Source organism: Thermobia domestica, chromosome 1 (genome assembly GCF_964235325.1).
Source record: "Thermobia domestica chromosome 1, izTheDome1.hap1.1, whole genome shotgun sequence".
NCBI lineage: Eukaryota > Metazoa > Arthropoda > Insecta > Zygentoma > Lepismatidae > Thermobia > Thermobia domestica.
The window spans coordinates 147,358,781-147,372,778 of record NC_137454.1 but is presented as its reverse complement, the minus strand read 5'-3'; the positions used below and the strand labels follow the sequence as shown (position 1 = coordinate 147,372,778).

At 35.1% G+C, this 13,998-nt stretch overlaps 1 protein-coding gene across 2 annotated transcripts in view; it reads right to left on the bottom strand.

The window, feature by feature from the left end:
* Letm1 (Leucine zipper and EF-hand containing transmembrane protein 1) overlaps positions 1-13,998 on the bottom strand; it is a 60,046-nt gene that overhangs the window by 21,394 nt on the left and 24,654 nt on the right. For both annotated transcript variants that reach the window (XM_081764213.1, XM_081764223.1), the window contains 2 exons: positions 6,737-6,988; positions 5,573-5,716 (listed from right to left, as the gene is read on the bottom strand). In XM_081764213.1, the coding sequence (XP_081620339.1) occupies positions 5,573-5,716; positions 6,737-6,988 (396 nt within the window). The remainder of the gene's footprint in view (positions 1-5,572; positions 5,717-6,736; positions 6,989-13,998) is intronic.

Here is a 13,998-nt window from a genome sequence, read left to right as displayed (position 1 = left end):
CTGTATCATTTGCATCAGTTTATGGATAAGAGTGCAGTGCGTTTTAGAGAATGGTCTGATTTTTTAACACTTTCACTGCTGAGGACGCCCATCGGCGTCCAGTACTGAATTTGGCATATGCGCAGGACGCCGAAAGGCGCTTGTTACTGCACCCGCCAATACCTGCATGTGCACACTAGTGCACTCACACTTTGTACAGTGATTACTAAGGAGCGAAGGTACCTTGCAGTGTCCTTCGTTTCGATCTACAACGCTTTGTGTTTATATAGGCATTGTTGAACAAATTAACATCTGTTCTTGAACTTTTGAATGATGATTTATGTTTTTGTGCCAGTGAAATACATATTATACTGAATTTTTATTCAGTATTTCTTCCTTTGTGCCTACGTCATGAGTGGGCCTTCCAAGAGAAAGCAAAACCCACAGTATATTAATGTTGATACATTTTAATTTCCAAACGAAAAAAAAAAAAAAAAAAAAAAAAAACTTTGTCAGTTCCATGAAGGGTGTTGGTCGACAAAACCAAATGGTGGCCTATTATGCATACGAACGGAAAACCATCACACGGAACAAGAAATTTTGTTTCCACTTTTTACAGTTACTGTTATTGAATTCTTGGTTCCTTTACAGCAAATACAATTCGATGAACAAAATGTTGCTGTATGATTTTCGCCTACAAATTATATGCCACCTTTTGGAAGTGAAACAATAGGCCCAAGTAACTCCGCCATTGGATGTACCAAAAAGACAAGCGGAAGAAAATCACCTGCCAACTGAATGTTCTGTTGGCCAAAAGGATAAATATTGATAAAGAAATGCAGGAAATGCAAACAGAAGAACATTGGAAAAGATAGCACCTACCATTGCGCGAAGTGTCTTGGACAGCCTGGATTGGGTTTGCAGCCGTGCTTTAATGATTACCATGATAAAATAAAAGTTGTACAAGCTGTTCTGAACTATATATGTGAAAATTCTTATATATTATATTTCTTTCAGGTTATAAAATTGAAAATAACGAAGGACGCCTATCGGACATGGGATAAAAAGTTGATGGCATATGCTGCGGACGCGCTTCAGCGTCCTTACAACAATTGCGCAATAAACATACATATTTGATGTAAAACTGTTATATTGTTGTAAAACAAAGCAAAAGCATCAATATCCAACAATAATTTTTTTTTAGCATATCCGAAGACCTATGCGACCAAGCTCAGCAGTCAACGTGTTAAAAAAACAAGCTTGTATGTGTTACATACGTATTAGTTCCGAGATCAACCTGAATCAGCCCGTGCTTCCCGTAATTCACTGCGCACACCATGTAGATGTCAACAAACGAGAATATGAATTTCGCAGGAAATTAAATTAAGCTCTTCCGTGTTAGTGCACATAGTGACTCACACTGATGTCAAAATCCTACTCCTTTTGTTTCTTCGCACCATTCGTTTAAGCTCTGCATTGGTGTGGCGCCCAGTGTTGAAAACACTACGTTGTCAGCGCAGTAGACTGTTTCTTTGGGTCCTAACCATAACGTTTGTATGATAAATTCAAGAATGATCAACTTCTGGGAGCGTGTCAGATGCCCTTAAGTGGCAGACCATCGGTTCTCATCAAGGACAAATTGACAGGTATCACTGCAGCAATGAGGAATAGTCAGCAGAAGTTTTTGTGCAGGTTGTCTAGTCTGAGTGGTGTGTCTTACCGTACAACACATACTGCTACGAGGAAAACTGTTACAAATGTTTTCGTACAAAATCAGAGTTGAGGTAATTCAGGCAACCTTGTTAAGTAACGTCAGCGATTCATGGAACATGTGCGCCTAACGAGAAGTCTGACGATTAATATTGCTTATTTACAAGCTCTTGTACTGCGCTGATGTCTTCGTTTGTCACCACTCGGTAAGTCTGACCGACTGCCACTTGCCAATAACTTCCAACAACGGTAACTTCGGTCAATTTACAGATTAACCGTACAACTTTTCGGAATTTTATCGCACTTTTATGGTTTCCATTCGAATCTTTTTCGCAGTTTTACAATGAACTGAATATATTACATACCAAGAGTACTTGCCTATTTGTATTCTTCAGCGCAGAATAAACTTTCCAATATTTCGGTTACATACACAAGTAACCTTTAACAAGGATTTATGATGCTTAATACATGTTGTATGTTGACATATTCGCATGCTCATTGTTTTTGTAATACATCGCCCCCCCCCTCTCTTTCCCGCCACCATACCCACTAGGAGGTCCCTCATGATACAATTTCTTCTCAGGCAATGTCCCAACCAGTTTCTCTTCCTCTTTTTAATATCTAAAAGTGTTCTTTTCTCTCCCACTATTTCTAACACACTCTTATTCGTTTTCCGTTCGACCCAGCTAATTCTTTCCATTCTTCTCCACACCCACATTTCGAAGGCTTCCAGTCAATTTTCATCACTTTTACGTAATGTCCACGTTTCCGCCCCATACAATACAACACTCCACACGAAGCATTTATGAATCTTTTTCTCAATACATGTAAAGAATAATTCAAACAACTGGCTCTCCCGAAATTGATTATGTATTTAGAATTGACTTCCACAAACTGTATTTATTAAAGCTGTTATTTCTATTTTTCAGGCGTATGCAGAAGATATATTTTCTCCTCATAATCTTGATATAACTTTCCACTTTCTTAAAACGACCAATATGGATTCCGACATCAGTTCATTGTTGTCTAACATGCGTTTCCAAACACGCAATAATCCGTGATTTTGTAGGTACATATAATTATACAAAACATGTAGACAAAAACTGCGAAGTAAGAAAATTATAATGTAGTAAACTTACGATGTAATATACCTATGTTAATACTGACCTTACAAAACTGTACATTTGAAATCAGATTTTAATTTAAAAATTGTCTTGGAGAAATAGAGAAATATGTCCAAGTACATACTATTTTATGCTTGTTGATAAGAAATTTGATATGATGGTATCCCGTTCCTGGTCTAGGTTCTCTTTTTCAATATTAAGTTTAGGTTTTATCGTCATAATGAAATAGGCCTCAAAAGAGTTATTTTCTATTGTTGACGTTGCACATTGTAAAACCCTAATGTCTTCTAATTTGAGGCCTTCATTAGGGCGAGAAAACAAAACTTAATACTGAAAAAGGGAAGCTGAAGCGGGAATGAGATACCATGATAACGAATTTCATCGAATAAAAATTAAATAGTATATACTTGAACATATTTCTTTATTTTTTTCCGTTTTTTTTTTAACTAATAAATAAAATAATAATAATAATTTTCTGCATAGGTCTAAAAATAGAGTAAACAGCTTTAATAGAGAAAACAGCTGAGAGTGGAATCTACACGAATCATCAATTTAAGGGGAGCCAACTGTTAGGATTGTTCTTCAGGAAGAGAAAATTCATCATACAAAAAAATACATTACTTGGCACATAAATGTGAAATGTTCATCGACACTGAAACAATAAGCATGTGAAAATCTTAACATACAACATGCATTAATACTCGTTAAAGGTTACTCGTGTATGTAACCGAAATACTGGAAAGTTTATGCTGCCTTAAGGAATACGAACAAGTGAGCACTATAGTTATATTGAAACGTGCATTTCATACGTTTTATCAGTCAATATGATTAGACGATAGCAATTAAGGTTATCTAACCTTCCTGTACTAAACTGAACTGTGATATTTTGTACGCTCACTTCGAATCCTGCTAAAGAAAATCGCAGCTTCAAGTGTATAGTTTTAAACTAATATATACTGCTAATTTTCAAAAACGCGAGTAGAACAAGGAAAAATCCTTTACAATACGAAGTAGACGAATTTGTTTCATACTTTAAATAGAAGGGAATGTGGCTCTACTTTGTGGCCTGTCACTATGTGTCCTATTTAGTCTTGTTAATCGAAAGAGCAACCATTCACTTTTATTATTATTATTATTATTATTATTATTATTAATAATAATAATAATAATAATAATAATAAGTATTCTTTTCTCTAGGCTGCAAATAAGACAAGTTTTTGGAATTGCATATTCTTAAGGGGAATATATAGTTTTTTTTTTCTTTCTTTCTTGCTCACCAGATCTCCGAAACTGTAAAGTTCAGAAAATCGAAATTTTGTATAAATACTCTTGTTCCACCCAAGGTTTTATATATATATATATATATATATATATATATAAAACGAGGTTTTGAGAGCTCGGTGTGCTAAGAGTGATGGAATGCCGATCACAAGATCTCCGAAACGATTATGCGTTGAACATTGAAATTTTGTATAACGTTTTTCCTTACACGCTAGACTGCAGATAAGTCGGAGTTTTTAGAAATACGACTCCTAAGGTGTGTATGTGGGGGGTCGGACGCTCGAATGCCTTTTTATCATTCGCCAGCTCTACAAAACTGTCCGGTGTAGAACACAGAAAATTTGTATAAATGTTCTTGCTCCGAAGATCTAGGTTAGACGGGATTTCAAAAATGCGAACCCTAGGAGGGGAATGTTTTTATTTAATACTATCACTGAAACTATTGAGCACAGAACCATAAAATTATGTTTGTGCTATTCACTTGCGTTCAATATCGAAAATGAAGAGAAATTGAACGCAGGAAAAGAGGTAACACGCGAAGCATACGCTAGTATAATAATACAAAGCAATCGACATATTTTCAAAACAAAACAGAATCTTGTTTGCAAACTAGTGTCCAGCACAAAAGCAGAAAGGTAGATTTTCAGCTGCCACGTATTGGAGTCTTCTTCTGAGCAAATGCTAGGATGAGCTATGAAATTTCGGTTTGTTTTGGACTGAACTGAATATAAGGTAACACAATAATTAACTACCTAAATTTAAAAATAAAATTTGTTTGCTAAACGATATAATCCAAACTTGTTACCACTGTCTCTGTTCCCACTGATCTCCAACAAAAAATTACTGACTGGAAAATCTGCACTACTCACTTACTTTTAAGTGGAAAATTCCGTTACCGTAAACGTGCTGGTAACTGTGTGTATATGTAATCAGACAAATCAAAGCATAAAAATGTAGTAGTATCATACCATCTAGCAAGTAAAATGTACTGGAACGCAGAAAATTAACCGTTGAGCAATTTTACATTCATTTTGGACGAAAACAACTAAATTCTTAACCCATCTTAACACTAGCTTAGAAGATAACTGCAGCACATACTTGTTGAAAATTTACAATGCGGTTTTCGTAATGGGCATTGCTTTATAAGATCAGCAGTGCAATATCGTGATTGAAAAAAAAAAAAAAGTATCAGAATTTAACTAATACGACTCCACTATAGCTGAAGAGATTGTCAGATCAGCTAGTGAAAAAAAAAAAAAAAAAAAAAAAAAAAAGCATCTACATTACTTCGTAATCAGCACTTTACTTCAGTTATTTAGTTGAGCTAAATAGAACCAATTGTTTTTAAAACTCGAAACTGATTTCGTAAAATTGTCGACTACAATATAATGTCTTGTGTCATAGTAAATTAATTAACACTATTTAAGAAACAAGAAGCAAAACAGATTACAACTGTTTTTCGGTAGATAAAAACTCACCACCTTAATCTTCGCCTCTTCCTCACGCTTTTCTTCGCGTCTTTCTTCCCTGATCTTCCGCTCTTCCTCTTGAATAATTTCCAATTTCGTTTTGTTATCAATTATTCCCTCACGTTCATGGATCATAGCTTTAGCTTGGGTAGTCTGGAAAAATAGAAATATCGAACATTCATATATAGGTTTCTATATTTACGCAAATATATTTCACTTAAAATGATCTAAAACTAAATACTGAACACAAACTGCGTATATTCTGAAGTTAATTATATAAGTTTATATGCTATACATAGATACTAAAAAAAAATCTCGGATGAAATCAAAGGAAAAATTATCACTAGAACGAAACATGATCTGATTTTACCAGTAATTTCTTCAATATTGTTAATGGCACGTAGTAACGACAGCAAATGTGTTGAAATGTTCCGCATTTAATGACTACTCTGCTACAAACTGTGTTTTTAAGTATGTCGCTTAACATACTTGAATAAAGAGACATTGAAAGTATTTTGTTTGGCAAGAATTTTCATGAAATGAAAGAAAGAAAGAAGAAAAAGAAAAGGAGCAGATGAGATTTCTTCTCATTAGAGATAACTATCAAAGATCGCATAAAGAGAGAAGTTATTAAAGAAAGAAAGCAAGAGATGTGCATTGGTTATTTCAAGCAGGTGTGCGCTCACTTTCTGCACATTTTTGTCATTATACCTATTGTACGTTAAAATTATATACCATGTTTATATCCGAGACTTTAATATTAGGAACAAAGAAAGAAAGGAAAATACATACTATTTTGTAGATTGGCATGATTCAGCTAGAGATACGTATCACCGAAACGTGTATCTTACCAAGAGAAAATGTGAAGAGAAAGTGTTCAACAAAATTTAGTTCTTAACACATTCGTAAAATGAGTATTTTTTAAAGCATTCAGTTATATTACATGTATTGTTAACTATTATTCAAATTTTAACGCAGAAAACACAACGCTTGATAATAAAACACCAACTTCTTTTCAAGTCTTCTACGTACATTATTTTCCGAGCTGATTTTTCATACTCATTTAATAAGCAAAAGGTGGCTGAACCCCCAAAAAATAATCTATATAGAATACTTGAAGGAAAAAGTAACAACACCGGAAATGAGTGACGACATTTGACGCCCAATACATACCGCAGTTTCTGGCAGTGATGAAATTGTAGCCTGCAGTTGATCACTCGCTGGAATGTTATCTGGCAAGTACAAAGCACGAGATAATAACAATAAGGACGTTGGGACACGCTCGTTCAGGTGAAGGTCCAACCACTGCTGAAGCTGCAACCGAAGTCTTGCTTCAGGCATTCCCAATGATCTCATCCCTCTCGCCCTGCAAGCTTGTTGTAGTTCCGCTAATGTTAAAGAATCAACGCCCTCCTTCTGGATGACCTGCAAAATATTAAATAAAGAATAACTCTGGTGATAAACAATAAGTACACATGAAACTGCAGGTTCATAACAAAAGTAACAATACATATATATAACAGTGAATGACGCATTTGCCAGGTGTGAATGAGGAAAACCCATAAAAAACCTCTCAAGAAAGGTGATCTGAGAAGATTTTTGTACCTTTCCGACCGAATGTCCTCACTGGGAATCAAATCCGGTACCGTCCAAGCCACAACCCCCCCACATATATATATATATACACGTAGTCTAGCCATAAATTCTGTCTTATTTGTGAATATATGAAATAAGGTTTGAGATTTTTCAATTTTCTTTTAATATGTTATAACCACATACATTCTTTACAATTGGCACCTATCAAACTTATTGGCACTTACACAGACTTTGAGTCTCTTCGGCCAGTCATCTATTGCAGTACCGAGAGTATCAATCGGAAAATCCGCCACTGTTGCCATCAAGGAACGCTTCAAACTTTCAAATGAAGGGTATCTTTTCTTGCAGACCATGTCTTCTAACACTGCTCACAGTTTGTAGTCCAAAGATTTAAATTGGGGCTACCAGAAGGCCACTCAGAACTGGAGATGAAATTTGGTACATTAACCTCCAACGACTGTTGTGTAATCCTTGCCTTATGAGCTGGCGTAGAATCCTGCTGGAAGGTCCAGTGATCATTGTTCAACATGGTGTCACTCAAGTCCTTCACAATAGGCTCCAGAACAGTTTCCACATATACCCTAGCACTTGTTTTCACACCTTGCTCACAAAAGTGAAGTCTGGTGTGACCTTCATAGCTCACCCCCACCAAACCATGACTGAGGAGGGATGGTGACCTCTCTGAACCTTAGGAACTTTCCCACGAGCTTCTCCAGAGCTTGCCGCATATATCCTATCATTTTGGCGTTAAAGCTCTCTTTAATGGTAAAGATTTTCTCGTCGGTAAAGAGGATTTACCGATGTCCATTGGTGGCGTATCGCTATAGGAACTGTCTTGCTTTCAGTTTCCTCTGCTGCTTCAGCTGTGGTGTCAAGAAATGCCCCGTGCTCCGTCGATAAGCTCTGACCTTCAGGTTTTCAGAAAGTAACCTGGACATTGATCTTGGGGCCATGTTAAGCTCCCGTGCCATAATCTTCTGCTTCCGGAGTGGATTTCGCCGCACACGAGCAGCCACTGCTTTAACAGCTGCCACTATTCTCACACTGCGAGGACGACAATCCCTTGGCCGGTCACGTACACTGCCGGTCTCAGTAAACCGCTGGATTGTCCGGTAAACACGTCTTTTGCTCATTTTCAGATGTTTCAGCAGTTTGAAAATCTCACTTGGTGAATTTCCACCCTTATGCAAGGCAATCACTGCAACTCTATTTTCGTACTCACCCCACTCCATGCTTAAGCGAAGCAGATCCACCCGTTCTCTTTCCCTGTTCGACACACTGGCCAGGGCTGACGTTGAGCTAAATTGTACCTTGCCACCAATCACAACAGATTCTACAAAGCCAAAAGTTTTGACAGTATTTATGGATATATATATATATATGAGATGTGGGCAGTACTAGTTCTAGTACTGTGAGGAGTACTAAACGAGAAACGTTATTTAATTCTAAATTAAATAAGGAGTTAATTTAATGCGCCGTAGTGCAAATCCAATGACATTCGAACTTAATGATTATAATGAAAAGACATTAAAATGAAACGTAGCACATTCAAAGCATCATTTCAGAGCTACATGCATGCATTTCACAAGGTAGTAGGGACAATTATTGAAATCATAGTTGGATTATGATGCAGATCGCTATTTTTAATCTTTTTATCTTCATTCCCTTGTTTATTATCCATTTCCATCAACGAACCGAACATGTTTATGGGACGTTTGATTTCATTTAATTTTCTACATGCTGAAAAAGATACCAAAATCCAACAGAATACAGATACCAGAATCCAACAGAACAGAACAGAATAATGAGCTGTTGATGCATCCTTCATGATGCTATGTTCAATTGCACCAATCACTTATATTTAGCTTTCGAGAGATAATAAATTGTAGAGTGACGATTTCTGTTAATAAGGTGTTGGGAAAATTACACTGGCAAGAAGCTGAATATCCTTTCTATTTGTCGAATATTACCCAGCGAAATTCCAACCCTTTAAGTTATGGTTTTTATGACAATTTTTTTCATAAAAAGTCTGACTGTTTTAAAATAAGAAAAAGAAACGAAATTGTTTTTTTAAGCTTTTTTTTTAGCTTTTTTTAAAATTATGATTTTCTTTATTCAAGTATTTTTAGGATTGCCAACTCTGGAAAATAAAATTACCGACACTCCCTCAAAATTCCTACGATAAGTATGAAGTATTTCTGTTTGGACTCATCCATGGAAAGAAAATGTACTATCATGGACAAACGTGCATATTCACTAATAAGCTTAATAGATACATTGTGCTAAAAATGAGAAACTGAAGTCGGTATTGACCATTTTATTGTATTTATCAGTAACTGCCACTTGCTTAAAGTTACCAAAACAGATGAACAAAAATATATTCAGCCTTACATCACAATTTTGGATTTACAAAATGAAATTTACTCTTGAAACTTATACTTCAATTACAGGAAATTCCTTTAAGAAGTCCTAAAGAAGTAAGTTGGAAGTTTAAGGAAAGTTACCATATGGAGCAGCTGGGAACAAGCAACAAACATTGTACTAATGAAATACCTAAGAGGTATTTGCCAACAAACGATGGACAATTTACTGCTATTATTTACAATTTGCAGCTGAAAATTTATAATTTATCGATATTTTTTTTTATGCCGCCCAATTATGACAAATTATACATTTCTGTGTCTATTGTTGAAAACTACGTTGCAGAATAAAATGTAATTGTTATGACATTTCTTATGTTAAATAAATAAATAAAAAAAAAAAAAAAAAGTGGTATAGATTTAAAAAAAAAGATTAATATTTACCACAAAGGATATTTGTATTTGTAAAGGTACTTGTTTAAGAATTTGGATGTTCGATGTTTTGTTCTGGATTACAGATTCCAAAATACCGGTGATAAAGGGGCTGGTCAGAAGTTTGTACCGGTCACCGGCCTTAATAAAAATAATAGCAATATTTCCGGCCACGCCGCGCCGGTGTAATACCGGTCAGTTGGCGACCCTAAGTATTTTCCTTTATGTTTTCCTGTAGATTCTATAATTAAAAAAGTGCCTTTACAACATTAACTACTTGTCAGTCTAATGCTCACTCCGGAGCTGGCTATTTTAATTGGTTTCCAAACTAGTCAGTATAAGTTATGCAGCCCTACATATATATAAACTACAAAAGCATTTTTATTTTTATTTTATTGTAACTCAGGTATTCTATTAAAACCTAATATAGAATCATTCCACGTCAAATCATCGAAAATAAATTCACTTATCAGGTTCATATCAAGTAACTTAAATAAAATTTATAGGTTTGACTCTACCCATGAAATGATACAGGAAATATTTTTCAATTTGGTTTCATTTTAAAGGTCTTGGAACGGGCTTTTGTCACTTGACAAGGTTTTGTAACTTTAATATTTCAAGGTCACCAAAAATGTATTTGACCTTGAGTATATTCAAAAGTGCATTTTAAAATATTCTGCTTTTCTTTTTTAAATAATGTGTTATACATGTGGTGAACATTTCATAATGGGATTGCAATGGCAATATATTAAAAAATAATTCTGAAACAATTAGGTACAGCAGAATATTAAACTATTTTCCTCTGAGGCCACTGTTAATTAAGATTCAATTTAAGAAAGGCTTTCCCTCCCAGTCTTCCTTTTTAGTCCGATATAATATAAAAATTAAATATACTTATTATTTACGAGTGTGTGTGTGTGTGACTTTTTTTTTTCTGTCTGTGTTTCAAGAAGATATTTGATAATTCTTTACCTTTCTCCGTTTACAGATTTTGGAGTTTTAAAACTTAGCTGATCACACACAATTCAGTGACCAGCATGGAACCATCCAATTTTTACACCTTCAAGGAAAATGTACTGTTGCAATCCATTTGAAAAGTCAAATCATAATTCCCTTATATATATATATATATAAACTTGAAAACTGTAGCAAGAACTTAGTGCAAACATTTACTTTTTCTTTTCTTAAATAAGGTTACAAATTTTGTGATACTTTCTGCAAACAGTTAGAAGCATCTGCTAAAGAGAAACGTAAGTTAGAATCTAGTTCTGATGCAGAATTTCAACAATTAGATCTTCTGTTTACCCCCAAAAAGATAGTCATAAATGAACTGAACAAAAGATTGATTGCCTTAAGTGAATAATCTCTTCAGAAAAGATGATTATATGAGAAGAAACACCCTCAGGAAAAGCTTAGGAAGCAACGAGAGTGTTCAAAAAGCAGAGTATTGATTCAGATAGTGATCAAGATGCTGTTCCTCCCTCCTATAGGGTTACTACCTATTGTGACTTGTCAAAATTATTAATTTAGCCAGTGTTTTTCTGGAAATGCTTTTCATTAGGCCTATATACGAACCAATTTACAATATACCTTTGTGTATTAAACAAAATATATTTGGGAATTTAGACGTTAATGCTCCTACTTCACTTGATTGACGTAATACAATTAACCTTGTTCTTTGCATTGAGCTATTAATCATATATTGAACGACCCTTCCATTTATTCAAGCCAGTCTGTAATATTACACGGCTCTTGCACCAGAAAAAAAAAAAAAAAAAAAACCTTCTGAACAGCGCTGAATATGATTACTAATTCGCTGTACTAAGAAATCAAACGTTTGTTTAGACATGCGAAAGTAATTTAAAAATTTCGAATCATATTTCTGCAGCTTTTCATATAATGTATAAAACGAACCTTCCACATGACGCACTGTCAACAATGGATGGATCCAAATCTTTTTAGTGCTGCTTTGTTTCCTCTTTCTTCGCCGTAAGTACAGCAAGGCAAGGAGATATCGTTTATTTATTGCTTGACTCATGTTCTCTCCTTCACGTTCAAACTCAAACTACCCTTTTGGCACCGGCATTACCAAAAGCTGTTTTTGGATGTGTGTGCAAAACAGCGCCAGCCCCGACATTTCCAGCTGCGTGTGCAAAGCAGTCCCGGTTCCGGTTCCGGCATTGTCGGTTGAGTGTTGAAGGAAAGGGATTTACCGAGAGTAGACACTTAGCATTTCCAGGGCAATTACTCATTCACACCACAGATGCCTAAATGCATTTTAAAAAAACTCAATTTAATTCAAATGTACTGGCAGTTAATTGGTGCACCCCACTCAGAAAATTCTGGATCCGGCTCTGTATATATACATTTCCTTCTGAGTCTCCTTACCCCGTACTCATTATCATCTCTTCAAGTTATTTCTAACTTCCTGTACAACTTAAATATTAAAAAAAAAAAAAAAGGAAAAAGGAAAAGAAAAAAAAAGAGAAAGAAATTAGAAGAGAACAATACGGGAGGAGAAAACTTGTAGACGGACTTGAGGGACTCGTTTTCAATGAAATATTAAATTATATCTTACAATTTAAAATTTTTGAGAGGACCTATGATGGGTGGCCCTGATGGAAAAGCAGAAGTGAGTGTACAATTTGGAACAAACATTTAATGAAACACAAACTTAACCAGCAGATTTGACTGATAATACTGTTGATTGCAATAATTTGAAACAAACAAACAAACAAACAAACAAACAAAAAAACACACACACACACACACAGAGAGAGAGAGAGAGAGAGAGAGAGAGAGAGAGAGAGAGAGAGAGAAAGAGAAAGAAAGCGAATTAAATGGTATAAAAGGACTTTTGTTTTAAATCATTAAATCAGATTTTATAAGCAATATATTGAACGTTTTGCAGTATATATATATCAACTTTTGTAATATTTCTGAATCACATATGAGCTTCTTAACATACGTTGTAGTCGCATCATAGTATCAACCGTCGGGAAATATGATTACAGCCAGAGGGTTACCCACGGAGCAGTCGTTCTTTCAGAAAAAATGTCCTCGGGGGGCACTGCTGGTACTATTCTATTTATTATTATATTATAGGCGTATTATTTTGGTCTCCTCGGGGAGCACTCTCAGAGCTCCGGGGGGCTGTGCCCTCCCGAAAACATGTCTGGAAGAAACACTGCCACCGATGTGTCCACCGGATCCGGACCGTCAAAAAAAATTATTTTTTAATAATTGTGTTTTGTCTATACCAGGACGAACTCATGGAAAGTCCATCCCATCTGGACCGCATGCAATCTTAGTAACTTGACAGACATTTGTGCACTTTCTTAATAAAACTATACTTACTTTAACAGAGAAATTATTAATGCGGCTTATACTGCTTGTAGACGATCCAAGAAAGCTTGAACAAGACTCTTGTTCAAGGCCATTCAAGACTATTTGATGGAAAAGACGTCAGTACTGACGTCATTTTTGTCTTGAATTCAATAGTTTCGTTCAAGAAATTTCGTTTCGGTCCTGTTCTAAACAATCCAATTCAAGAGCATTCAATAGCCAATCAGCGCTCGAGTTAAGTGCAGGAAAATACAAAACAAGTGAGACAGAGCTGCAGTTGAATAAATATCTTTTCGTTACTCTTTTCCATAATTATCTGATATTCTAAGTGTGCATTATAATAATAAACAAAAGCTAATATTTGCCCTGGAAGATGTTAGTATTTTTTGTTGATAACATACACGACTTATATAGTTATAATACTTGCATGCCCATAACTTTTGTTAAATTTTGAGGCAATGAGAAGTATTAATTTGAGAATTTAATATACAAGAATACCGGGTGTAGATTAAGAAAGAAGAGTCCATTAAATAAAAAAATATATATATAACTGACTTTTCTTGATTTAATAAGACGTTTTGTACTGTTATTAATCTCTGATAATATCAAATAATTGCGTACAGATTGATAATATGCTCGCAAACTGAAGTATCCTGGAAATGATTACATGTTATCCTATTGTAATCCAATTATTTTATCACG